This window comes from Drosophila takahashii, chromosome 3R (genome assembly GCF_030179915.1).
Source record: "Drosophila takahashii strain IR98-3 E-12201 chromosome 3R, DtakHiC1v2, whole genome shotgun sequence".
NCBI classification, from domain to species: domain Eukaryota; kingdom Metazoa; phylum Arthropoda; class Insecta; order Diptera; family Drosophilidae; genus Drosophila; species Drosophila takahashii.
This window is the reverse complement of record NC_091681.1, coordinates 15,035,021-15,062,782: the sequence shown is the minus strand read 5'-3', so window position 1 is coordinate 15,062,782 and position 27,762 is coordinate 15,035,021. Positions and strand designations below refer to the sequence as shown.

General features: G+C 40.7%; 1 protein-coding gene across 2 annotated transcripts; it reads right to left on the bottom strand.

The window, feature by feature from the left end:
- Positions 1-200: 200 nt before the first annotated feature.
- Positions 201-27,762, bottom strand: Dop1R1 (Dopamine 1-like receptor 1). Of its 2 annotated transcripts, none has more exons than XM_017145738.3 (6): positions 26,957-27,762; positions 16,813-16,918; positions 16,308-16,487; positions 12,357-12,486; positions 4,057-4,302; positions 201-819 (listed from the first exon to the last, which is right to left on the bottom strand). In XM_017145738.3, the coding sequence occupies exons 1-6, from the start codon at positions 27,248-27,250 to the stop codon at positions 279-281; spliced, it is 1,497 nt and encodes a 498-aa protein (XP_017001227.1). In that variant the 5' UTR covers positions 27,251-27,762; the 3' UTR covers positions 201-278. The 2 variants fall into 2 exon arrangements, with proteins under 2 accessions (XP_017001227.1, XP_017001228.1); XM_017145739.3 differs by having other exon boundaries at positions 16,858-16,918.

The following is a 27,762-nucleotide window of genomic DNA, read 5'->3' as shown; positions in this document are numbered from 1 at the left end:
GCTTTTTCGGTTCAAGCTGAGATGGTGACGAGACATCGAGACATTGGTTTTAGGAACCCATTGGGGAGCCCGGCCTATAGCAGCTCCGTCTCCATCTGCGCGGCCTCCACGGTCTCCACAATCGTGGCGGTGGCCGCCGTGACCGAATCTCATGGAACATACCGCGTGGTCAGCGCCCCATCGTCATCGTCGTCCACGCGCAGGCCACCGCATCCGCAGGGCAGCCAGGTGGCCGCACCTCCGACAGAGAGATTGGGACAGCAGCGACAGCCTTTTGGTCAAATCGCAGACACCTGCTCCAGTTCGGCACTGGAGCGGCCCGAGTTCATCACCACGACATTCTTGGCGGCATAGTCGGTGATGAAGCGGTCGCTGTTCCGCGGATGGATGTTGCCCACATCCTGGGCACAGCACCACGGGTTCCGCATGGTCAGGATGCGCTTGAAGGCGTCGCGGAACTCCTTGTTGAAGATCGAGTAGATGATCGGATTGAAGGCCGAGTTCGAGTAGCCCAGCCAGGTGAGGATCTTGAAGGTCTGGCCGCCGATGCAGGTCTTGCAGAAGGCGGCCGTGATGTTCACGCAGAAGAAGGGCACCCAGCAGATGAGGAACACGCCCATGATCACGCCCACCGTGACGGCGGCCTTGTGGTCGGACACGTGGTACGGCGAGCTGTGGGTGTGCAGGTTGCGCACCTTGAACTTCTTCGGCTGGTTCTTTGGGCGCCGGATGCTCTTGTAGCGCTGCTTCTCGGCCACCTCGCCCGGTCGGGTTACCGCCTTGATGGACTTGACGTGCTTCTGGGCATAGCAGTATAATCTGGGAAGGAAATGGGGGTTTATCGAATTAAAATATAATTTCTAAGGGGTTTAGAGGGTTGATTTCCTACACTCATAAAAATAATTTTCTACATTTTAGAAAATCGCCCTAAAAAATTTTTCGCCTTTGAACTGAGAAAAATTTTCTATTTTTACGACAAATTTGCCATAAATTTAAGGCAGGTGACCATAAAAAAATATTTTTAGGGTTAATTTTTCTATTTTTCTAATATTTAGGGCGATTTTTTTCGATTTGCTTCGTTTTGACCTTTTCTAAATCCAACGGCGAATTGCCCTAATTTTTTTTCTAAAATTTTTCTAAATACAAGGGCGATTTGCCTTAAAAATCACTCCAAAAGTGTGAAATTCGGTAGCCCAGCGGTCTAATCACTTGCGCTTTCAACTTTGCTATATGAGGACTAAGGTCGTGGGGTTGTGGGTTCGAACCCAGTGTGATTCAACTTGATTTTTATGTTTTTTTTTTTTTTTGTAAACATTATAATACTGAGGACATTTTTTCGTCCGAATTTTAAATTAAAGTAGTCTTTAAACCTTAAAAACGTATGGGAGTTCTGAGTTAAAAGTATACTTTGTGTTTGCGGGCAAGAAAACAGGACTAATTGTCACAGTCGTCAGGAAAAAAAATATACGGTTTAGTTGCCTTTAGTCATATTATAACGTAGACCTCAAGAAAATAAGATGTGTGCAGAGTTTGTTCGTCGTCTTGCGCGAGGGGTCTGTGGTGCAGCGGTAGGACGTTAGACTCTAAACCGAGAGGTCGTGGGTTCGATTCTCGCAATGACCAAAAAAAGTAAGTTGTTTTTTCTCCTCATATTTATTTCCCTAATTCATTTACAAACATGATTTTTCAGTTCTAACGGCTGTGCTGTATAGATCGGGCCCCCCTCTTAACGCGGCTCGCATATAAGCTACACACCAATACAATAATATGAAACGGTGTCCTCCGCCGGTGTTGTTTAATTAAAGCAGTCCCAGTTCCCAGAATATAGACGATAAAAAAAAAAACATGCTTCCCAAATTCAGTTAAGCATGCTCAAACACGTTTTTTTTTAATTTGTCTAATTTTTTAGGGCATTCGCCTATAAAAACAGAAAATTCGCCCTTAATTTTAGAAAAATACACCTTAAAATTAGGGCAAATCACCCTAAAAACAGGAAAATATTTCTTATTTCAAGAAAAATCACCCTAAATTAAACCAAATTTCCATCGGGATTTTTTAGAAAATTTTTCTAAATACACGGGCGAATCGCCAGCGGATACGATTTATGGGCGATTTTCTAAATCCACGGGCGAAAAGTCAGTTTTTTAGGGCGATTTAGGGTAAAAATTTCTATGAGTGTATAGAGAATGTTTATTTATTGTTTTTTTTATTTAGTATTAGAATGCTTATAAATAGGATGACATCTACATTTTTTTAATTTAAACCTTTTCTCCATATTTCCTTAGTTTTAATTACTAATATGGATTTCCTATAAATTAACTTTTAGTTTTGAATGTGCTCTTTTAACTGTCCTCATTTTAGTTAATATTTATTTTAAAGTTTAAACAAGAAGAGAGCAAAACAGAAATAATAATATTATTATTGAGTAGCAATAAAATTAAAATTAATCTCAAGAAACAATGAAAGATTCAAAGTCATTAAGCACAATTGGAATTCATAATAAAGGAGTACCGAACACTTTCACAATAACAGCTGGGCATTACACTTTAATGTCTGTTGTCATTTCTCGTGTAAGCATGATACCATCTATTATTTATCACCTAATGAATAACTGGTCTCGATTGTTGCTCGGCACAACTTGTGCTTATTTCTGCTTATTTTGCCACTGGTTACGGATTGTGTAGTTACTGGTTACGGCTTGTAATTGATATGATAATTATTCACCCGGGCCCCTTGGCATGTCAATTAAATGAAGGCCGACAACAATGGCTCTGTCCACATCAATAACCAAAGGAAACACGCTGCGTATACGCAATATGTCTGACTATCATATCCAATCTTCCACTTGAGTCGCTCTCTAAGCTGCCACGCCCCCTTTGCCCCTCCTAGCCCCTCTTGCTTAGCCAACAAATAAACAAGCATATGTGTCTGTCTGTCGCTGTGAGTGTTGTTTGCTCGTTGACCAGTGGCCACATAAAAAGGATAACAGGACCGAAGCAGGCCAGGCACAAATTATGACGATAAAAGTATATTTATTCTGCAATTTAACCGAAATTTGATAGAAAATTCCGATGCCAGCCAACAGGGGATCCATTTGATGAGAGAACCAAGGATGCGGGATGCGAGATGAGAGTCCAGTGGCCAATGGCTGCAAATCTCGTTAAGCCAAAATGGCAACGTGCCGCTGGCCGAAACGTTGATGAGCAGCTATCGCTATCCTGTTGCTGTGTCCTTGCCTAGTCCTTTTGCACACGCCCCAGTCTTTTGCCAGCTCCTGGGGATTACTTAGACGGACACTAATGCGTGCGCTTATTTGTTCAACCCGAGCCCCCCACCCAGAACCACCCCCATTCCAAACCAAAGCCCCAAAACCCCTTGCCCACAATCAGTTTCCCCATTTTTCTCTCGTGCCTGGCGGCCATCAGGGGCACAGGTCCTTGCGGCATTTTTCTGATATATTCAGCAATGCGATAGCAGCAAACTTCGTCCGTTTTTACAACATTTTATTATTTACTTTTTACTACTACTGCCTCGACTTCCTCTTTGTTTTGCTGGCTGCCATTTTATGCGCTTGCAGAGGGTCTCTTAAAATATTTAACTACTGAGAAATAAAAGATAAAAATATTCTGTATTATTTTCTTTCATTGATTCTTTCCCCTACAAAAATAAAAAAATATTTTATGAGTTGTATTTAAAGCTAAGAAGTTTTATTAAAAAAATTTATATATTTATTAAAGTAAGTTAAAGCGTAAAAAGGGTATATAAACTTATCTAAACCTCTAGTGTTGTTTTAAGCTCATAAAAATATAAGAGTTCTCGCTCTGCTTTTATTTCTAGAGATATTTGGGCAAAACTTTCTTTTGGCCGGCGGAAGTTTCGTTGCCTTGTGGTTCTGTACGAAACTCGGGGCTATTTGTATCTACATAATTGCAGCTGAAGGCGTTTGCAAAAATATCTTACTCTATGCATTTCATGTATTATGCACGCAAAACTTTTGGCCCAATCTCTGGCTGGCATTTCAGGCTTTCTGGTTGCCTTTTGGCTTTTGTGACTTACCGACAGTAGATGCCAATCATGACCACGCAGGGGAAGTAGAAACTGATACAGCTGGACACGACGGCGTAGGTGGGCGTGAGGTCCAGGGCGCATGTGGGATACTTTTTGCCATTGTCCTCGAAAATCAGCGGCTGGTCGGGTCGATGGATGCCCAGCGAGATGGGCACAAACGAGACGAAGGCGGCCAGCAGCCAAATGGCCGCGATGGTGATGACAGCCACGCGTCGTGTCACCCAGCGGCCGTATCTGCAAGAGAGGAGTGGCGGAGAGGTCAAAGGGTTGCATCAATTTGCGGCAAAGGAAGCGGAAATACACGCGCCATGCCTGCTGCTATTACCCCTCACTCATTCCCGTTCCCAGGCTGCTCCTGGCGTTTCCCTTTTTGTCCTTTTGCCCTTGTGGTAAGCGGCAAAGGGTTAATACACACACACAGCGGGAGCAGCAGCCACACTCGGCAAAAGTTTCGCTTAAAGTTCTGGGTTTTAAAGCTCCCGTTTAATTAACCGGAAAGTTTCCATCGTAAGCCCCATTACATAAATTAACAGTGCACAAAACTCAAAACGCTGACTGGGAGCAGCTTATGTATCCAAATCACTATTTACTTTTAAAAGAGAATTCTTAACTTTTAAATTTATATTTAACAAATATTTTTATTTTTACCTACAATACTTAGAATGATAAGTCAAATTCTTTTTTTCAAAATACTACATTTATTTATGCATTTTTTACCTGATCTTTAAATGGAAATCTTTTTCAAAATTTAAAGAACAATTATTTAATTTTTAACCTATCTATAGCAAAGCAATTTGTATATTAGGAATCCACTCAATTGTGTTTAATAATACAAATTAAATAAATAAGTTTGCAATGTCATATTCGAAAGTGCATTCATTTATTTTATAATTAACAAATCATAAAAATATTTATATTCGAAAGTGCATTAAAAAAGTTATTTTATAATTGAGATATCATACAAATATTTTTAATGATAAAATATATTAAACATCCTTAAAGTCCCTTGCGTTTTTAGTGGTGATTGGTTATATTCAATGGCCACCAGATAGAAACAGTAAATATTTGGTAACTTTTCGGCTACAAAAATAACTTTGGTAAATTTTTTTAAGTGTTCGGCAGCTGGAGCAACACGTTGGCCGTGCGGAATCAGGGGCGCGGACAACACGGGCTTGGACCATGTCCTGATGTCCTGATTGTGGCTTTGCATGTTCCTGGCAATCCCTCAGCGCCCAGCAGCCATTAGACAACATCATTTTCGGGTGTGCGCGACAAGTGTTGACCCAGCTAAAGCCCCGCCCACCCGAAAGTGGGATTCTCAGGCTGAGGCTCGGATCAGGGATACGGGATTCAGGGATTCCGGATCAGGTGCTCTCCGGCCAGTACGCATGTCATTAATTACTCGCCCTGGCAGGGCGACAAATCACCCTAAAACCCCAAAGACAAACCGCACACGCATTGCGGGGAATGGCATATGCAAATCATCCTCGATGGCTGCCTTTTTCAAGCACTTCGATTTTGCTTTTACAGCAGGAAATGAGCAGTCTGCAGCGAACGCAAAAACCAAAGCCCACAGCCCAAACCCAAAGCGAAAGCCCCACAACCGAAAATTCGGAACTCCGGTTCTGGTGCCATATGCCGCATCGTTTTGGCTTGTGCAGGAAATCAAACAGAATAATTCGATTTCAATACAAAGACGCACTCACACACACTCACTCACTCATACTCGCACTCACACTCGAACTCAAGGACGATGACGGAGCGGAAACGGAAGTTTATGTAATTGTATTCACATACAAATTCAATTTCGTTTTCGGCACGAAAATTGATTTCCATGTGACGAAAGCCCACAGCTTGAGGCCTCGTCCCCCCACCGCCTATCCACTCACCTGTGAACAGTGGTGAGAAGGGTACTTTGTTTATTTGCCTAGTTAAGGTACAACAGGCCCAGGAATAATTTTTGGGTAAGGTACAAGTGGTAGAATAGTATGTAAAGTGAAAATGTACATATTTGTACGAAGAACAATTTTTATAAATTCTAAATCAAAATATTTTATTTTTTTGTACCTATAAGATTCTAAAATAAATCAAAATCAAGTTTTGGAACGTCGAACGAAAATGTTGTTGATGCAAAGCTTCTAAAAATATTGTATTTATTTAAAAAAAAAGTAAAATATTTTCCAAAACGGATCGAGATAAATATATTAACCAAGTAAATATCCGTTTTAGTATGTTATATTTTCCAGATTTGTTAGAGATGAATATATTATTATCCAAAATATGATATAGATATATATACCAAGTAAATATTGGGTTTTAGTTTATCTATATATACTTGTGATTGAAGAATTTATTGCACCTGAACAACATCGCTGCTTGTCAGCATCCCCACTACACTACCACCCCCTCCCACATGTGCTCCTTTTACCTGCACTAATTCAGTGTCTTAGAGTGGCTGGGGTAGCGCTTTGATATATGCACATAAACCTGCAGCCATTAGGTGACACACGATTTGGGTGGCCCTGTGTGTTGGCAAGTGGAGGAGCCAATCAGCCATCGATGGGCTAATTGAAATTGTGTGTGAGAGTGTTCCAGGTCTGTGAGTGTGTGTGTGAGTGGGTGGGTGCCAGGAGCAGGCTGCTCCATGCAAAGGACATTTGCATTTAACGCTCGTATCGAAGCTGCCGGCTTGACTGGCTGCGTGGCATGCGGTGGCTTTTGTGTTTGTCCCACATGCACTCAAGAAATTACCGCAAGGCACGCACAACGATCCTTCCTTCCCAGGACTCCTTTCCCCGCTGGTTTTTGTGCTGTCATTTGCATAGTTCGAGTCGCTCCCTTTCCTCTTTTCCCTCCTTTCTTTTTTTGCAGCTCCTGCCACGTCAGCTTGGCCGCTTTTGTTTCGGCAGGGGGAAATTTGATGACTCTTTATGAGCGTTTTCGTAACTGTCATTGCTAGCACGTGCTCAGGGCACTGTGGGTCAAAAGGTTAAGAATGTCGATAGGGTTCCAAGTTGCCCGTAGATTTTAAGGATCAGTTTGGCAAAACTCAGATGTTTAGAATATGCTTAAAGTTTCAATATCTAGTAAAATGTATTTCCAGCCAGTAGTCCAGAATATTAAGGAGGTAAATTAATTATTATTCCAGACACACAAAAAATAACTTTCTCTAAACTAAATGAATGTGATAATATCAAAAATTCAAAATCTAAAAACTCAAATCACGTAAAAATAGACACTTGAAGTAAACTTTTTGATATGAACTTTTTTACTTGTAGTTCAGTAAGTTCAAAAGGCATTCAGGGGGAAAGTTTGTAAAATTCCTAGTCTTTTTAAAGAACCTTTCAGTAGTTTAACTGATAAATCAGCTCAGGGATAATTTAAAATGATTTTCTTACTGAATAAAATTGAACGCCACTTGTACTTCATTGATTTATCAAACCCCCCATCAATTTTCAATCTTGCACAATAAAAACTCCCTAGGAGTCCCCAATGATTCCTATTTCTGTTTTTAAGGGGTCCAACCCCATAGTTCGGTGTAACATTTCCTCAACCACGACCAGGACAAGTGGAAAAACACAATTACAAAAAGTTCCCAGGTGCGTCATTGTTGCTGGAACAGGTTTTGCGGTGTGCGTTTAAGTGTTGTGCCTTCGGTTGTTGGCCAAAACCCTTATACCGCCCATCAAAACGCCTCCTCTTTCTCCTACGTAAGTCCCCTTTTGCCTGCGGCAAACTTTCATTGTTCTTTCAGTTTTTATTGCAGTTTAAAATGAATTTCACATATGCGCCTGACAGTTACGATGATGACAGGCGCCAAAGTCAACGACAGAGCCAACAAAAAGTGAAAAAACCAAGAAGGAAAAAGGAAAAACGGCAGAGGCAGAGGCATCAACTTGTCACATAAAATACGAAAATTTCTCATTTTCGTTATTTTTGCTTGGGCTGAAAAGCGGGGGAGTTTGCCGCTTCATCTTCACTTTGTCTGCTACTAATTAAATTTGCACGCGCTTTTTATCCAAATTGTTTTTGCCAATTTCCCGGCTCGGAAAATCCAGGCGAGCGCAATTAAATTAAACGCCTGCAATTATTCTAAAACGCTAAGAAAACAGGCTGAATCAGCGATTCCTTCTGTCAGCCGAGGGACAGGTCCTAGATGAATGCTTCTAGAATCCCGTTCCTGTGGGTGGTGGCTCTCGACTCCTAATGAGACGCCGGCGCGTGAACTTTGCCCCTGCTAAGAAGGGGGGGTTGGAAATAAAAACAGCGCTGCTGCCTCCACTTTGACATGCAAATAAATCAGATTTACATAAAGAGGGAGTCTGGAGTCGGACAGGGCATAGCACTAGGTATATATATGTATCCCAAGGATCTCGGTAACCATTTCTCACAAACACAAAAGCTGGCAACTGCAATTTTCCCGCCGCCAGTTGAGTTCAGCTCCTTGAGATTCAGACTCAGACTGAGTCTCGGATTCAGATTCAAAGAGCACATAGCGAGGTGTGAGCGACGTCTTGACATCTGAAGTGTAAAATGTCTCGGGTACCTGAACAAGGTTCTATGAGGACGGTGGAACCTGCGAGCTCCGCCCCAAGGTGCAAATGCAAACGAATCCAGGTGGCTAAACTCAATTTCCAGGCGATGGCCAGCGGACTCAAAGTCTGAGGGGGGTTCTATGCAAATGTCATTAACCCAAGGGCTCAAATTAATATTGGACAGCATTAGGCGGCCTTAATCAGCGTTTGATGGGAGCCATTTACATTACGGTTACATTTATCATTGAGTTTGCGAATCAGCCAAAGGGAAATTTAAAGTCGAATCAATTACAAATGCGCAGCTATGCTCATATGAGAAAATTTATAGATGAAAATATTAAATTATAAATTTAATAATTTATTTATCGTATCTGCATTTAATTAATTATTCAATTATTTATTTATTTCTTTATTATCTGGCTAATCAAAAGAAAACATGAAAAGCTTTCCAACTATTTATTTCTATAAGTAAGTCTAAAAATAAAATAATTTTCTTTGATTACATTGAATGCTAAAAAATATTATATTCCGCTGATGTATTAAGCCTTTGATTTCTGGTAAAAACACTTGATTTATTAAAATGATTATTTACTCAGCAATACAGTATTTTGTGTTCTTTAAGAGATATTTTTGCAGCTGCATCATTTGGCAATGTAAGCATGAACCAAATGTAAAGTTGAGAACCGAACCCCCTCAATACATCCAGATCAATCGAGCAATTTGTGATGTTCACCCATCATCAACCATCCGATGTCGAGCATGAAACGCTTTCCTCCTGTGGAAAATCTATCTCTTCGCCGTGCTTAATTTCACCTTCGATTCCATCTATCTATCTGTCTGTACCTTACCCGCTCCCGTAGGACAAACGGAATTCGAAATCAGGAAAAATATTTCATGAAAACTGTCATTTGCGAGGACTCCCTCTGCTCCTTTCACCACCCCCTTACCCCCCCTGAGCTCATTTAAATCCTTTTGCCGTGGCATACAAAATTTGCAATCTGAATTTTCAGCTCGCCTCGACATCAACTTGCCACATCAATGAAGCGTTATATGCTCGCCAACTCGTTACGTGAACCCTGCCACACAAAAGATGCACAGATAGATGGAAAAATGGGCGGAAAATTCAGCTGGTTGGGGGGAGGGGCAGCTGCTGGCACACCCATACATACGTACATCCAGCACAAATGTCGTGTCGTTTTCCATAAGCGAATAAGCTTACCCCAGGTGGCAAACAGAAACAGCAAAAGCAACAGCCAACAGCCGGCGGGGCGGTGTAGAAAAAATATTTTTCTACTTTTGGCTTTTGGCTGAAAATAGCATCAAAGGATTTATTATGGCTCTTTCATGACATGGCGCTGTGGGTTAGGGCTGGCAACTGTCTCGATTTGCTGTAGTTGCCCCCTGTTGTCCATTTTCCATTTTTCCCCCTTTCCCCTCCCTAACCCCACCACCGTTTACACGCCCGCAACAATCTCCTTTTTCCCCAAAGGCCTTATGCAATCATTTCGTCGGGTCGCTCCGTTCTAAGCCAACTCCTCGCTCGGCGTCTGTCAGCGACTTGACCAACGTCATTTTTAACACAACTCTTATGCACTGGAAAAAATAATAATACTATTTAATAACCATAAATTCATCATTATAATATTTTTTTAGGTCGCAAAAATAGTTGTCTAATTTTGTAATCCTTAAATAAATTGTTTAGTTGTGAGAATTATATTTTTAAGGTTTGTATCTCAAGTTGTGAGAATTACATTTTCAAGAATTGACAAGACAAGTTCCTTAAATTTAGAAGTCGAAAATATATTTCTGATTATTTTAAAACTAAAAACAAATTTGACACTTTGCTAAAGAACGTTTTGCTATATCAAACATGTTTGTCTTTTCATGGACTAAGTGATTGCTTCAACAATTTTAATTAAACACAATAATTCTAATATTATTTTCAGTGCCAACAGGTCAAAAAATAAAATAGAAAAGCGCACAGACAAAGGTTTACCCACTCAAAAACCCACATATGAAGGAATTCAGTTGTGGCTGCTGACACATAATAAATTTGTGCGTTTGTTCTTGGCCGCAAATGTAATATTCGTATGCCAAAAAAGCGTTTGTTGGATTGCACTTGTGGGGTCCGAGGCATTGTTGAAAATTTAATTAACACACAATTGTTGTGGTCCAGCCGGAAAAGGGGAAAATGGGGAGTGACAGGAGGGCTGCTGGCGAAGGGAGGCACTTGATAGACTAGTTTCAAGTTTACCGAGCTGACTTTCGACTGACTGGACTGCTTTTGTCCGAATTGCTCGCCACTGGAAATCAATTTCAGCTGCTGACTACCGACTGCTGACTACAAAGCAGTCTAACATGGCTGACTGGCAGCGTTTTAGGCCACGACGACAGCAGGACAAGCTCATTGTCATTGTCGTAGTCGAAGGAGCACACAGATACAGATACACACGGATACCCAGATACCCAGTGTACACAAGGACACACAGCACCTGAGGCAGCAGAATTTGATTGTCTCTGGGGCTTCCTGCCGGGATAGCGCAGCTGGAGCAACGTGCCGGATATACAAGGTAGATTGAACTGCGACAATGGAACATTTGGGCAGCCTTCAGCCCGCCGACAGATGAAGTCATTTCCAGCGGGTGTGAAAAAGGCGATATGTAGGCCAGCTGGTCAAAGGTTAAAGTACTTTCCAAGGAATCTCAATTAATAAAACTAGAGAAAAATTAAAAGTTTTTGGCTGAGGTATAGTATAGTAGTATATATAACCTTATCTAAAGTTATCCAAGCTATAACCAGAAATAATCATTTGTGCATACCCTTGCAAGTGATTTAAATATATTAAGTTTGAAATACTTTCTAAAAAAAAACACGTTACAGCCCTAACTCGTATATTTAAAATTAACTAATAAAATTGGTTATATTTTTTAGGTATTGAGAGTTTGCAAAGCAATGAAAGTTTATAAATATTTTACTGTTTAATTCATTTAACAACTTCAGAGCTTTAACCATTTATCTACAACTCTACTAAGATTTCAGAGGGGTGAAAATATAGTAAATAATTAACAAAATATTAATGGCTATAATTTCACTGCAGATTGAGGTCCCGAAGTCAGAAATACTACTATTTAATTAAACTTTTTGTAATTATTGTTAGCCCTCTTCTCTTATCAAAGAAATCGTACTATTTCATATAACAACATCGTCCCTCCAATCTGGATAGAGCAACCCCAACTGCCACTTCACCACTTTTGCCAGCTGGTAATGACACTTCTTTTGTTACTCTTTGTTGGCCTGACCCACAGACCCAATGAGAATGACTCGGCTGAACTTGGTTGAAGTTCACCCCCACAGAACCACAGCTGAAACGCTGATCCAAAAGTGCTTAGCCAACTTGAAGATGAAGTCTTCGTCGGAGAAGTGCAAAAACCCTCGTAATGCGCCATAAATCTGTTACTAATGAAACAATTATGAGCGTCGATTAATGAGCCCCATAATGCCATAAAGAACTCGAGTGCCGTGGCGGTGAAAATGAGGAGCAGTCGTGGCAGCGCAAAAACGTGACAGGCATGTTAACGCGGCGTATGAGTAACGTGCATACAAAGCACCTGCAATGGCCTGACATTAATGAATCGATACGCGGCCGTCGCTCCTCCATCGTGCCATCGTCAAACTCAAACTTCGGACAGCCCGGACAATTAGTTATGGATTGGATATTTTATGCATGTGACAGGAATCCTGACAATCACTCACCTCAGCGGATCCTTGATGTGGATGTAGCGGTCCATCGAGATGGCGCACAGGTTCAGAATTGACGCCGTCGAGCACATGACATCAAAGGCCACCCAAGTATCACAAAATTGCGCTCCAAAGATCCAATATCCTGTGAAAAAATAAGGTTGCAAGGAGGAGAGCGGGGTGAGCGAGTGTTTGATTGCTTGTTTAAAATGCTTAATAAGTACTTTCTGTCTGGACGTGGCGGAAATTGCCATGTTGCGGCCGGACAGCACAAAAAAGTTGTTTCATTTGCACGGGCGCCAGCAACAAAAAAAAAAAAGAAAATGCAGCCAGGAAAAGCGGAAAAGCAACAGAAACGGTGCAAAGGCAACCAGTGTCACAGGCGCCAGATTCTTGTTTTATTTATTCACTACGTAAATTGAGTTTAAATGATTTCATAAATTCATTTCCGCTTCCTGTCCTTCACTTTCCCGTGCACTCTCACACATGTGGGTCTCCTTTTGGGCCGTGCGCTATTTAAATTTCATTCGCCCGCCCAAAAGTGAAAACAAATAATTTATTTTTCGGCCGCTTGGCAATTTCATAAGTGCGTTGCAATTACGCCGTAGTCGATTGATGTTCTTCCGTGCCTGACCAGAAACGGATGTCCTTTGAGTTCTGGGAAAAACGTAATTCGCCACATGAAAAATAAAATAAATCACCGCTGATATACGCATGTATTCAATAACAGATTTGCCGCACAAAAAGGTTATTTATTCGTGCTGTGGCTTTCGACCGATGATTTGGGGCGATAAGAATGTGCATATCATGCTCGTTACCGCTTTCAAGCCAGTTAATCAAGCGAACGACAGGATACGGCTCTTAAATGCCACCGGAAGTGCCGACGCAACTGGTCAAAGCAAAGTCGATTCAATTCGATTCGATCCTGCTCAGCCTTCAGCCATCAGGCATCAGGATATGAAAAGAATATCAGGATATCAAACTTCGAGCAGCCAGTCAGCAGTAATAAATTTCACTTCGTAACGCTTTTAATTAATGTAATTCGAGTAATTCGACTATCAGATACCCGTTACTCAGCTAAAGGGAGTGCGAGGGAGATGGAGATATACAGTCGTCAAAGGTACTGACGCCATCTAGCGGCTGTTTAAATTTTTACTCATAACATTTTTAATGGAGGGTCCGATTTTAAAATGTTCTTCTACATTTCGATAGGTGTTAATAATATTAGTAGATATTAATATATTAATATTAATATTAATAGGTATTAATAATACCAAATCTTAATCTTTAACTAAACTAACTAAAATTGTTGAAGCTCTTGTCAAAGCAACTAATAAATACTTTCAAGATCCTTAAATACTTTACAGTGCTCTGTTCAACATTGGTACCTCATTTCATGTCTAAACTCAGCTTTGCCGAAATGCTCTTGGCCCCAAAAAAAAGCTATTTTAGGAGGTGAAATACTGGGGGTACGTGGGAGTGGTAACTTCAAGTCAGCAAATAATTCATGCCGCTTTCAATACACACCGACGTATATGTACGCATATGAATTGCTCTTGGCCAAAAAGTATATGCTATATGTTTTTTCGATGCTTTCGGGCTGGCAGCATCTGTCGGTTCTCGACGGCTCTGTTGTTGTTTGAATTTGTCCAATTGCGTACGATGTTTATTTGCTGATTTGCCTGTCTTCGAGCGTGCTAAATGTTGCCTTGGCGAAAATAATTTGCCTCTGTGTGGGTGCGTGTGTGTTTGGAAGTGTGGGTGTCGCAGGACCCTGAGGCATCTGTTTGTCTTGAGCAGCTGAGCATTTTTATTTATTTTTTCACACTTTTGCTAACGCGGCAGCGCCATCGCCACTCGTCTCCTCAGAGTGCCAAAGTCGTTTATTATTTTCACACACTCGCGGGGCAAAGTGGGTGGTTGCAGAGGCGTACTCGGAGTTTTTTAAAAGGGGCCCAAGAAGTTAAACAAATTTTTCCGACCTCTTTTAAAAGATTTTTTTTCCTAAATATTTTTATAGATTTACTTATTTAGTTTTTTTTTTTAATCTTCAAGTAGAAAATCCCATTTTACGCCACTGCATCGCATGGGTAACATGTGTCACCTCACCTCAGCTCCCTTTTTTCCAACTTCACTTCACCTAACCATCACCACATCGCATCGCTTTGGATTCTGCTCACATTTTCAGACTCATATGACAAGCTCGCAGTTTTCTTCTTTTGTTTGCTGTTTATGATTTTCCACTTTTTTGCAGCGTTGTGTACGAGTCCTTACACATTGATGTCAGCTGCATGTTTCCTGAACCGGAACACGTTGTTAGCTCGGCTCCTCGATCCCCCAATTACCCCTGATTCCGTTTCCCGTTTCCCTGCTCCCTGCTTTCTGTTCCATGGAAAAGTTTTGCCCGCCTCTCGCCTAATTTGCCTCTTATTTACTTAGCCAATGTTGGCCCGTCAAGTCCTCATCTCGAGTTTCCCGTTTCTCCGCAGCCGCTGGAATTAATAAAATGCACCCATAAACGGCACTTCAAAGGGGGTTTCAGGAGAGGGACTTTTGAAACTGGGCCAACGCCATCCCACCACTTTGAGGACTTGCAGCTAGGCAAAGTTTGTCAGGGAAAAGTAGCGGAGCGGGGAGTGCAGCAATTCCACTGGCAGGATAACTCAAGGAATGACTGCCATTGCTATTGCTGTTCTCGGAATGGCTAATGGAAAATAATCAGAATGTGTGGTTGCACTCGGGATCTGCATGTTAGACGGCAGCAGATGTACAGCTGGAATAAAGTGAAATTCCTGTTTGGCTGACTATAACCATTTGTCCACCGAAGGGGTGTCGAGGGTCAGCGAAATAGTTCGCCTATATGTATGTAATACATAGTATGTATTATTTTTATTGTCCGCTTTAAATTAATAGGAATTTAAAATAGTTGCAAAATTTAGACTAAAATAATTTGATTTAAGATTAATTTTTTGTTCATTATTTCCCAAACAAAATATAGCTTAAAATTAAATTTTAAATTTTTATTAGCTTAGTAACTCAGTTCAGATTTACGACAATTTAAAGACAAGAAAAAAGTGCAGACAAAAAATCCTATTTTTATCAAAGGCCCATTTCCGGATTTTCTAACCAAAAATCAGTATTTTGATCAAAACAACAGTTCTAATATGAAATATATTACATCGTTATAAAAAATGTAAGAATTGCCAACAAATGAATTTTTCTAAATAAGCCTTAAAGTGATGGAGATCAATTTATCAAAACGGTAAGCAACACTGATTTAGGAACATTTTTAGCCAAGTTACAGAAAAAACTTAAGAAAATAAACACATTATATACCTAAACTATATATTCATTTCCTAATTTTCTTTTTCATGTAACAAGTAGATGACTTATTCATTTTGTGAGCTTTAAATAAATCTTGAAAAAATATTTAAATAGAGGAAGTTAAGGCATTACTGCATGTTAAAAAAATTTCATTAATATTTCAGCGGACTTTAAGTGGATCCTGGCTTATTATATCAACATAAACCGAGTCTTTATTTATTTAAAAAATGCCAAGGCAGCCCTCGTTTCTGGTATATGGCACGGCGGAAATCTTGTGCAATCACAATGGACCCTCCTCAGTGGGAAAACTGAAAAAACTCGGAAGTGGAAAGCCCGGGTAACTCGTGCGTCGACTTGTGCAGCTGACACTTTAAAAGGCATTGACAAAGCCACATAAAATCCGGCTTTAAGCGCTGCCAGGCATGTCAAATGGGCTCGAGTGTTGCGCGGATGATGGCTGAGTGGAGCAACACCCTCGTGGGCTCCCTATTTTTTGTTCACACCGAAACAGCCAGCAGCATTTTGCATAAATTTCATCGCTGGCTAAAGCGAATTTCAATTGCAATTTTCCATTACCCAGACAGAGCTACCGACGGCATTAGGGATATGGCTGCCTGGGTTAGGGATATACGATATACTCACCCAGCAAATCGTTGACGCCGGCGAAGGTCATCACCAGGGAGGCCACGAACAGGTCCGCAATCGCTAACGAGGCCAGGAACAGATTGCCGATGCGGCGCAGACTGCGCTCCGTGTAGATGGCCAGGCAGACGAGGATGTTGCCGGCCACCGAGAGGAATATCAGCACCGATAGGAAGATGCCTGCGGCGAGTCCAAATCAAATATCACACCCATATAGTCGAGGTGGCCATCGAATCCCATCATTCCATCGTTCCCAACAATGATCGGTTAAAGCATACTTATATGGGCCGGTGAACATCGATGTGCGTGAGGGTGTGTGCGTGTGATATGTGTTTGTCACATGCAACATGCAATTTTACAGATAATTGTTGTGTCCGTGAGATAGCTGTGAAAGTGGTGGTGGTGGAGTGGTTCGGTGGGTCGATGGGTGGTGCAATGCAGTGTGGCAGTGGGTGGTGGTGGTGGCGGGTGGCTCTTGCTGTACATTCAACGACATTTACTTTACCAACAACTACAATTGACACAAGTGACAGCGGCTCCGGTTCCTCACCAACTATTGTATCCATTTCAGAGGCATTTGTCCAGCTGCTCTCATTGTAGAACGATGTCAACTGCAATGGAACGAGTTTCGAACGGGTTGTTAAATTGAGTTTAAGGATATTAAATATTATTATAAATTGTCTTAATTAAAATTACAGTTAAAATACAGTTAACTACACACAAAAAAAACAAGCCCAGATCAAATCGATATGCGCATGGTAAACTTTTAGTATGGACACATAAGAACATGTTGTTTACATCTCGAGCTTATCAAATTGAGATGCCGCATATCAAGTCAAAATTAATACCATTTAGTATCAAATTTATCACCGTTTCATATCAAGTTTTTTTGGGTTGCACGTAGTTTTCAATAAGTACAATCAATTCTACATTTATAAAATAGAATCTAAATAATGATATTAAACTTGTACATTTTCTTTTCTATTACTAAATGGCTGAATTGTGGCTTTCCCCTTGTCTTTGATCTCTCCACCCACAAACTAATTAAATTTGTGAAATGTTTTTCGACTTTAATTAGCCCGGCATCTGCTTTGGTTTTCTATGAACTTTGCTCCATTCATTTTCCTGCTGCTGTCATCCTGGCTGCTTGTGGCACGCATGTCTTGGCCAAACGAAAAAACTATCAATCATTTGTGGCATCTGTGGCAGGACCGCAGGACGCCAGCCCCTCGAAGAAGCCCGTGGAAGCGGGCTGGCATTATTCATAATTAAAATTGACAAAATTTCAAGAAAATTGCCAGAGCCCGTAATGAAATTAATTTGTTTCACTAAGCGCCTTCCGCCCCACACACTCATATATATGTTTCTATCTATCCATCTGTTTGTGGCAACTTTGAGTCGGAATTTGTCTTGCGGTTTCTTTTGCTTTTGGGCAACCAGACATGTTGGCATTCCGGCGGTTGCCTTTGCTTTGGTGGCTCCAACTATTTACTCGATTGAGCCAAACCGCCCACTCACACGCACCCCAAACAATTGAGCTGTGTAAATGAATTTATTAATTAATACGGAAGGGCTCGGCATTACAGTGCAATTACTCTGGAGAGGAAAAAAGGATTCGAGGGATTCGGAGGATCCGAAGTGCCTGAAGCTGGTCGCGTATTCACTTGGCGTATCCTTTGTGCGTTATTGCCACGGGAATGTACAAATAACCATAATGAAAGCCATAATAAAAAAGCTCAAAAGCAGACCCGAAACCGCTGACAAATGCAATTAATTAATTCAAACATTAAACTGCCGACGCCGTATAAATATTTTCCCTGTTGCCATTCAGACTTTTCTCCCAGCTCCTCGCCGAAAGAACTTTTTGTTTAATTAAATTCGTTTTCGCTGCACGTGTGCATAAGCAGCTTAATAAATTTAAAGTTGCTAATTGTTTGAAATGGAAACTTTAGTTTAATCGGCTCAACTGCGGTTATAGAATGCCGCAAATGTAGCATACTTATGGGCCGCGCGCAACAGGACGTATGCGCAATTTCATGCACTATTCTATTTGTCAATGGTTAATTTATTCATGTTTAGATTAAGGCAAGCTTGGCCACTCGGCACATTAGTTAAATTGCGTAAATATTTAACTGGATCAAAGCAACTAGCGCTCTAGGCGGCAATATAAATGCACTAAAGTGCGATTATTTATTCATAAACCCTATTGATTCCACCAGTGGAGCAGAACTCTTAAGTACACAAGGATAGGGTTGCGCAAAGGGACTGCCACGTGAAATGGACCATAAATGAACAGTAAACAACATTAACTTACGAGTGAAGTGCGCCGGACAATAAAAGACACTTAAGATTATAAAAATTACACGAAATGTCTTCTCATGTCAAGTGAGTTTTCATTAAAATCACCAGCAACAGCTGCTGCACAGATTCAGTAATGCGGCCGAACATTATACTGATGTTAATGTTTATGTTCATGTCGCTGCTTCTTTACCGAAGGCGCGGGCATCATTAAAAAGCAGTTAACAGCGCGGAAGTGAAAGCGTGACTCGCCGATCTCCTCTTGCACCAAAATGAAATGCCAATTTCCTCCCATTAAGAGGGGTGGCTTTCCACCTCCTCTCATTAAAAAATACATTCTCAATTTTCGGAATAAAATTTTATTAAACAGAAATCGACAAAGGCCAGTTTTCATTTTATCTTATTATTATTTAAAAATTTAAAGAAAACAGCATTTTTGGTTTGTTATTACACATTTAGTTTAAAAATAATATCAATAAGTTCTTTAATGCACACCCAAAATAAACTTGATATGAAACGATGATCGATTTGATGTTATGTACTATCAATTTTGACATGCTCGATCTATTTTGAATTGAAAGAATAAGTTATTCTCGCTTCCACTGAAGTAATTTAAGTCGCCATTTTGCTTGTTGTTAACTTTTTTTTGAAGTCAGAGAGGGAGAGAAATCGGGTTTGCATCGTAAAAATAATATGCATATAAATACCAGTAATTTACCATGCGCATATTGATTTGATCTCGGCGGTTTTTTTTATGTACAGTTTGTTGTTAGTTTTAAAAATGTTTAAAAAGTATTTTAAATCGCACTCCGGTTTAAAACCCATTTTCCCAGTCCGAGAGCCATAAGCGGAAATTTAGATGCTTTCACGGAACAGCGCGCAAAGAGAAAGTATAAACAAGGCATCTGCCAAGTGTGTGCTAAAATAAATTTAAACAGCTGGGGGAAGGGAAAAAAGGGAAGGGAGGCAGGGTACAAGGAACACAACTGTGACAGCAGTTACTGCATTTAATTGGCAATAAAAGTGGACAACAAATGTTCGTGGTCCGCGCTCCCCGAAGGCCTCCAATAGTTGGGAGGGAAAAAGGACACTGACTTAAGAGGAGGGCTTGTGAGAAATACCAGGCTAGCTAGGATCGCGCTTGGGTGCTTGGGCTTTGTTTGCAGAGTTAACTGGCACAATGCGTTGATTAAACGTCAACACACACCCAAAGGCACCTAAACCTACACACCACACACATACACGAAAGACACCTGCTAGAGGCCATACAATAATGGGGCACAAAGCCTGTTGGCAGGACAACAACAAAAGGCGGAATTGCTGCCCACCTGTCCGACTGTCTGTCCATTGTCTGGCCGTCTGGGTAGGCGGAAGTAGTGTGATTTACAAGTGGAAAAGGACGAGCAGACAGGCTGAATAATAAGCGAATGCCACCGAAAGGACTCGCCGAGCTCCACACTTTACTTTACTTTACAGTGTCATTTGAGCACTTCCGCCTACGGCAACACGAGTAGCAACGATAACAAACAACAGAACAGAACAGAACTAAGCAAAACTGAACACAACCAGTGCCACATGACTCCCGGGCACAGCATAGTTGTTAATTGAGTGCTCTGTACAATTACTAGACCGAAAACTCTTCAACAATGGCGGAGGTCCTGGGGAAAACATAACTGCCATGCCTCAGCTTCCTTTTCGGTTCAAAGAGCATTTCTGAATGTATAATGCGATTTCCTTGTCGAACGTTTAAGAAATTTTCAATCTATACACTATGAAAATGTATTTAAATTATATTATAATCTACTGAAAATATATAATAATTTATTTAAAATGTGTAATAATTTATTTTAAATATATAATAATTTTTTTTATAATATTGCATTATTATATCAGCTTAAGTGCATTTTGTATTAACATAAATTTCGAATGAAATTGATGAATACAATTTTTTACAGTACCTAGTAGGTATATATAAAACCATTTCAAACTGTTCTTTATTTTCTGGCAGAGATTTATAAATCTATTCATACAAATTTCTCTTTGTTCGTTCAGTGCAATCATACTTTTTCCATTTCCCTGCAGCTTTCAACGTGATTTTCCTGTTGGCTTTCACAAAATCAATTCTCAATTTTCTCAATTTTGGTGCAGTGCAATAATAAATTTTCAATTTCCCTGCACTTTGAACTTTGCCCACACGATTCGCCAGCCTAGGGTTTTTCGGGGAGCATTGAACCCGACTGGGTGGGCAAAATCAGCCAAAGTCGCTGCTCCCTGCTGCTTAGCATACATTTAAATTCTTACAATAAACAAGAAATGCTGTGGGCGTCCCTTGGCAAGTCGTAGGAAGAAAACATTTACCATTTACCAAAGGGGATCTCACGTAGTAGCGATAATGCTAGAGCCTAGACAGCTGATTTATGCGCCGAGCAAATATTTATTGTTTGCTTTTGCGCAAACTTTCCAACAGAACTTAAAGTTTTACTCAAGCCAACAGTTGCCGCCTCGTTATGCAATGGGGAAATGTGCGGAAAAGTTGGGGGAAATAGAAGCCAAGGTGATGTGAGCAGATGCTAACTGCAGTGACAATTGCAAAAGTCGGCTATCTCTCATCTGTTGGCCATTGTCTGGGCTGTCAATGCCCGTTGACAATTGCAGGGCAGGCGAACAGGCACATCCTGCAGAATTCCAAGAAGGAGTTGCTCCTGCAGACAGCTGTCATGTGTGTTTGTGTTCGTTGTTGAAATTTCGGCTTAATTAAACGAAGTCGAAAGCCGGGAATGGGAAAATTCTCGCAGACACACATGTGTCTGGCTGTCAAAACCGTCGTAATTGAGGCCCCAGCCTCTATGCGAGGGCATTAAATGCAAATGAGAGCGCCTGATGGCGCGGAAAAGTGTGTGACATTAAGTAGGGATTTTCCTCCTCCAGACGAGCGCCTCCCGAGATGAGCAGCGGCCCTCAATTATGAATGAACTAATTAGATTCCCCCGCCAGGCGATGATGGATAACAAGTTTTGGCCTCCCCCGAGCGGGCTTTTCACACTTGCCGCAAGTGGCTGGCATTTTTCGGATGCTCGGATGTGGCAGAGATACTAATATTTACCACCTCTAACCCCAAGCCAGACACCAGCACGCTCCTGTCGAATTTGTCGACGGATAAATAATTAAAGTGACCCAAAGATGGACATGTCGTTGGGACGCCACAGCCCAAGTTGTGCTTCTAGCCATGGCAGGTTGCTATTAAAAATTCATTTTATTTGGTTCATGTGGCACAGCCCTGGAAAACACCTTTAGTTGATTGCTTTTTCAAGATCGTTAGTCCATTAATTAAGTCAGGACGATGAGATGACCAGATACTTTGGAACTTTCTGTATTACAGATTTTCAATTTTTTTATTTTTAACTTATAAATCGATTATCTGGTTAATAGATTTTTTAATTAAACTTTGATAACAAGTTCAAAATTCCAAAATTCTTTTTAATTTTTGTATATAATTATTTTAAATTGGTTTTATATTGGTCATTATTACCTGTATAAACTTAAGTGTTCTAGGAACCCTATTTAATAAGTTAAGTCCACACACCAAGTGCTCTGAATAGCAATGATAATTACTAAAACCCGATTGTTTGGCTCCGATTGCCCATTGTGTGCTTCTTGGCAGGTAAATCGAATCCTGCAGTCTTGTTTGCCTTATCGCTGCTCTATTGCCTGCCAATTTTCGGAGGACCGGCGATTGTTTGTTTTGGCAGCTATTCAGCAGATTGCCTTGTTGATTTGCCCGGGGCCGATTGTCAACGTCAGGATAATTAGCTGCAACAGGAGATGACTCCGCTGGCTTGTTGTCCTTGCTGTTGTTGATGTTGTGCAACGCAGGCTCTTAAGCTGATTGTAAATGCAGTCTCCGTCTCCCATCACTCAAACTATCCAACTTAATCTTCCTGGTGCCCCAATCTCCATATCCCCCATCTCCTCCACTTTGCATTTTTGTTGGAGCATCGATTTTATACTTTTTCCACAGGCATATCTTTTCCTTTTTCCGATTTTTCCCTGAACCCCAGTGAAAAACTTGGCAAGTGAACGATGTCAGTCAGTGGCGCTCAGTTGTGTGCTTAACACAAACATCCCGTTAACTCGCACAAGTGTCGTCTGCACACAAACACCACTGCAGAAGCACACACACAGCCGTACGTCACACGAGTGTAAATACAGATACATCAATGCATACTGCACTTGTTTCAATTGAAAGGAGAAAAAATAGCGACTAGAATGGCAGAAGAACCATATCTCATGGATTTCTCTTAGCCGTGTCAAGTTCCCACACTCTTTCACACACTGGTTTCAATGGCGGAAGGACCCGTTTTATCCTTAGGATTTTTGAATATATTTCTTTATTGCTTCTTCAGCAGGAGAACTTTTTTACACAACAAAAAAAATATTTAATAGGAAAGTAGCTAATAATTATTATAAAGGCTCTTTGTTTTTTGCAATCAAAATATTTAATTACCAACTTTTCCGCGAATATCCAAATAAATAATTTTAGGGAAGTATGTATTTATGTTATTCTCACCCAAAAAAACTTAATATAAAACGATGATCAATTTGATATTATGTGGTAGTAATTTCGAAAATATATATTTAGAATTGAATTGTTATTCTCACATATAAATATTACTTTTTGATTTATTTATTCATAGTTTTTTTTCCAGTTTTAGTTTTTTTCCAGTGTTTTAGAATATCGTCCCTGCTGCAGAACTCAGATTTCTAAGTAATAAAAATGTAGTCGATTATCTTGATTGTATTTCGGCAATGGCTGGCAAACTTGCACACCCGGCGCAGATGATTGACATGACCCTAGCAATTTTCTATGGTCGTGGCCCCATTAAATTGACTTGTCACGAGTAATCGTTCTGCACTTTTGTGTCATTCCCGAGCCACTGATATACCAGGGGCTCAACTTGAGCAGGAGAGCCTCATAAAAAATAGCTGCAAAAGGGCAAGGAAAATAAAAAGAAAAGGTCCAAAATACACACATACTCCGGCTAGCAAATAAAAACAGGGTTTATGGTCAATCAGCAGCGAGCCTTTTTGGGTTTACTGAATACCGAATCCCTTTGACTCGCATCGGGAATCCCCAGACCCATTCACCTAACCCTAAAATGAAAGAGGTAAATGAAAGGCAGACAACGTAAAAATCACGAATAACCTGCTATTTTCATTTGCTTTCACCTTTTCCCCTTCTCCCAACCAACCGAGCAAAAAAATGTGAGCTACTGTGAAAAAGAGTGGAAGGTGCAATTAAATGGCAACACCTAGACAAACACATTGTGGCTCTTGTGGCCAAGATTAATGTGGAATGGCTGTGAGCCACCACGGGATCGGGATATGGATGCACCTCCCTTTATAGAGGAGGTAGCATGATGGCATGTGTGCGCCGCGTCCCATGCGGTTTCTATATATGCGAAGGTATACCCCATATATTCGTGACCCGATTCGGGGGCGCCAGCATCCAGCTCATTTATATTGCGGCTAGCCCCGTGATTATGGCAGCCAGCTGTCACACACATTTAATTAGGCGAAATTGGTGACATTTATCCGCGTCCACTTCTCTGACTCCTTGCTTTCATGTGGCCATGATCTAATTGAAAATTACGCAGGCCATGCGCTTGAATCTTAAATGGCCGGAGTAATGGTAGCAATGTATGAGGGAAATACTTTGTAAATACCTTAACAAGCGCAATCAGAAGAAAAACATTTTAATTAAATCTTAGACAGGAAACAGACAACAGAAAGTTTAGACTAAACGCTGAATACTTTGGCAACAAAGTTTTTATGATCTGCCAACCAGCAATTTCTAAGACATACGAAAATTATGGTTCTCAAAGTAAATAAAATAAAAGCTCTTCCTAAATAGAAAAATTTCAAATATATTTAATCAAAAGATTATCTCCAACTTTTTAATTGTAAAATTTAAATACAAAATTAAATACCTTACATTCTTTTACTTCAAAGAAAAATAATATAAAATATTTTACCCAAAGTTTAGCTTTTTAATTAATTTGTTTTCCAATTAAATTTAACAATAGTTATGGTTTGAATTTTAATGATTCCTAAAACAAATATAGTATGAGTAAGTCAAAGTTAGGATTCGTTTAATATTTCACATACATATTGCTAATATTTTGATTGCTTTTGATCAAATACTGCCGAAGAAACCCACACATGAAAATGTTTCAAATAAGCCTTGGGTTGGCGAGAAATAGCATACAATTTCACATCAATAAATTGTTTGGTCGCCAAAGCAAACAATTACAGTTGGTCTGATGGGCTGGATTTCAATTGGCCATCGATAGCCATCGGGCCACGCCCCCCGCCCCGCCCGCTGTCCACTGATTTGGACAAATTGCTGGCGGAAATTTGCGCAAATTCCAAAAGGCTCTGGTTCAATATATATATATATATATTAGAGTGTGCGGGGCGATAACAATGGAGGCGATTTGCTGAATGGAAAGCGCAATCCACATGGCAGCAGCAATAACAAATAAGTCTATTAATATTTTATTATTATTGCTATGCAAAGTCTGCGAACAATGGCAAGCCAAAGTTTTACCTCGCGCGACTAGAAAATGCGGAATTCTATCCAAGAACGCAAAAACACAATGGACTATACGGAGTGGCGACGATGGAGGGTGGAACGAAAAGAACGAACATAAACCCATTTTTTATGCATGCAGGCAAGATTTGTCGAGTGCAGATTAATAATTCAATTAGATTGCACAACGCGGCGTATGCGTGATGCATTATGCAAATGTCAAAGGAAACGAAAAAGAGACGGCGGGGAAAAAAGCGACGCCCCGAAAGACAATTTTCCGCTGACAGATGACGGGAACAAATGTCAGTGTCAACCTGCGGTTAGCTCACATCAATTGAGACCGGGTTCAAGTTTCCTTCTGTCCAAGGGCAAACTAAATCCGAAATTGTGAATTAGCTACTCCAAAATCAGTGCAAATACCCACATGAACGGTTTATAAATTAGTTGAAAATCTATTTGCGTGGAAAATGTGCGGAACATAAACATGATGACAACGTGATCCTGCGATAAATGTCGTCGTATCGCCCCCAACTCGTCCTCAGCCAACTTACGTGATACTCATTATTTACATTCGATTGAAAGTTAAACGTGCGAACAGATGAGCACAACTTTGCCGTTCCACACAACAAGTATTTAGATCTATATCACCCTCGTCAGCGTGCGTTGCCCCATATCCTTTACTGCCGCCACACCAAGCACGTAAATTGCTCGTTCTCCCAAAAAGAAAAAAAAGCACCAAAAAATAAGGAAAATAAAATACACACGAGTGAAAAAAGGGATAAACTTTGGTTTTGGTATACATCCTTGACGGAGTTCCTTTGAAAACCGGATTATGCATCGATGGAGGTGTGTACTCGTATGTTGGTGGCAAAAGTTTCTCCATGTGCTGGCTGCTAATGAGGCTGGCATTCATTTTCATTTACCAGCTGGTTGGCTAGAAGTGAAATAAATTAAAAGGAATGCCAGCGTAGGAAACTTTTGGGATAACCTTTTGTTATAATTTAAACTTTGTATTAAATATTATGAGGCCATGTGTGGGATGTGTGATAATCGTGTGATAATCACCCAGCTCGCTGGGAGAAGTTTTTCGAACCCCCTTTTCTTTGCCTTTGTCTTGACAATTCATTAAGCAATCTCTTGCTGGATTGCGTATACGCCCCATAAACTGTACGACAATGTCGGGCAAATATGCCAGCACGTAATAAAAATGAAATGCTCATGAAGGCCAAGCCCCGCCATCGCCCATCGCCCGATCGGAGACAAAGACATTGTAAATTATAGTGGTGATGGATACCTGAAACTACATCAAGAACAAACTCAAAAAGCAATTTTACTCTGAAATTAACCATAAAATATTCCTCAAATTTTTGTTTACATAACCAAATTTAATAATAAATTTTAAAAAATAATTTGGTTTTATGGGGGATCATATTTTAGATACCATTTTATTTTGAAAAACAGGTAAAGGTTTTTAAATATTAGTATTTGAATATTTTATTAAAGTTGTAAGACCTTTACCTTCATAAAGTTTTTTAAAATTTTACAAAAATAACGAATTAAAAGTTTCTTTGAAATTTATTCAAGTTTTTATAAATGTAAGACCCATGCTGTTTATACTCATATTTTTCTCCAGTTTAGCGTATTTTACGAGCTGCACATTGGACATAAAGCCAAAGCCGAAGCCAAAGCCCAATGAATGCCTCGTTGGCAGCCACATAAATACAATCGACCCATATCCCATCTCCTCGGTAATCCAACTCACCGTTGTGCCATCGTAGCCATTTGTCAGCAGTTGGATGTCGATTTCAATGTCCAGGTCCACCTTGGCGGTCGTCAGTTGCAGCGGCAGGTGATCGGCGTCCAGCAGCGTGGAATTTGTGGAGAATCCGCCGCTACTGTTGCCACCGCTCCCGCTGATGATGATGGTGCTGCTGCTGCTGCCGGTGGAGGTGGTGGTGGTGGTAATGGGGCTGGTGGTGCTGCTGGTAACCACCGTGGCGGCCACTGAAACCACTCCTGCTGCGAGTGCAGCAATCGCCCGCATTGCATTTGTCATTGGGATGAAGGGATGATGATTAGGACCTGGTCGAAAGAAGGGTTTGCGGGTGGTGTTTCCTCTTTTCAGCCGAACAAGAGATTCTCAGTTGCGGCGGGTATGGCAATAAATTGCCCGACAACGGCAATGCAGCATTCTGCTAATACACTTCGATTCTGATTCTGCGGCAATGGCGATTTAGGGATGCTCAGGAGGACCGAGGGACAAACATCGCGCAAAACGCGACCCAGAGTCATGTCCAGCCATCAATCAGGCGAAATAGCGGGCATTAAAGTCACACTCCTTGAATGATTAATTATAAATGCTTGTTTTTATTGGCACATAAACACACTGGAAACACACACACACACACGTACAGTGTGCACTCGCACGCACGCCCGTCAAGAATTCTCGATCGGCACACTGTAGTTCGAAATCCGAAATCCAAAGTCCCCTTTTGATACTCTATTTAAGGGGGGTTTATCTGGTTTTTCTAGCCAGCTGCCACCGCTTTGCCGAACTGAACCGTGCGA

Coding starts and splice junctions, on each gene's coding strand:
- Dop1R1 (XM_017145738.3), bottom strand. CDS start 27,250: ATGACAAATGCAATGCGGGCGATTGCTGCACTCGCAGCAGGAGTGGTT. Junction 16,488..16,812: donor TGTGTCAATTGTAGTTGTTG/GTAAAGTAAATG, acceptor GACTCGCCGCAG/GCATCTTCCTATCGGTGCTG. Junction 12,487..16,307: donor CGGCGTCAACGATTTGCTGG/GTGAGTATATCG, acceptor ATTTTTTCACAG/GATATTGGATCTTTGGAGCG.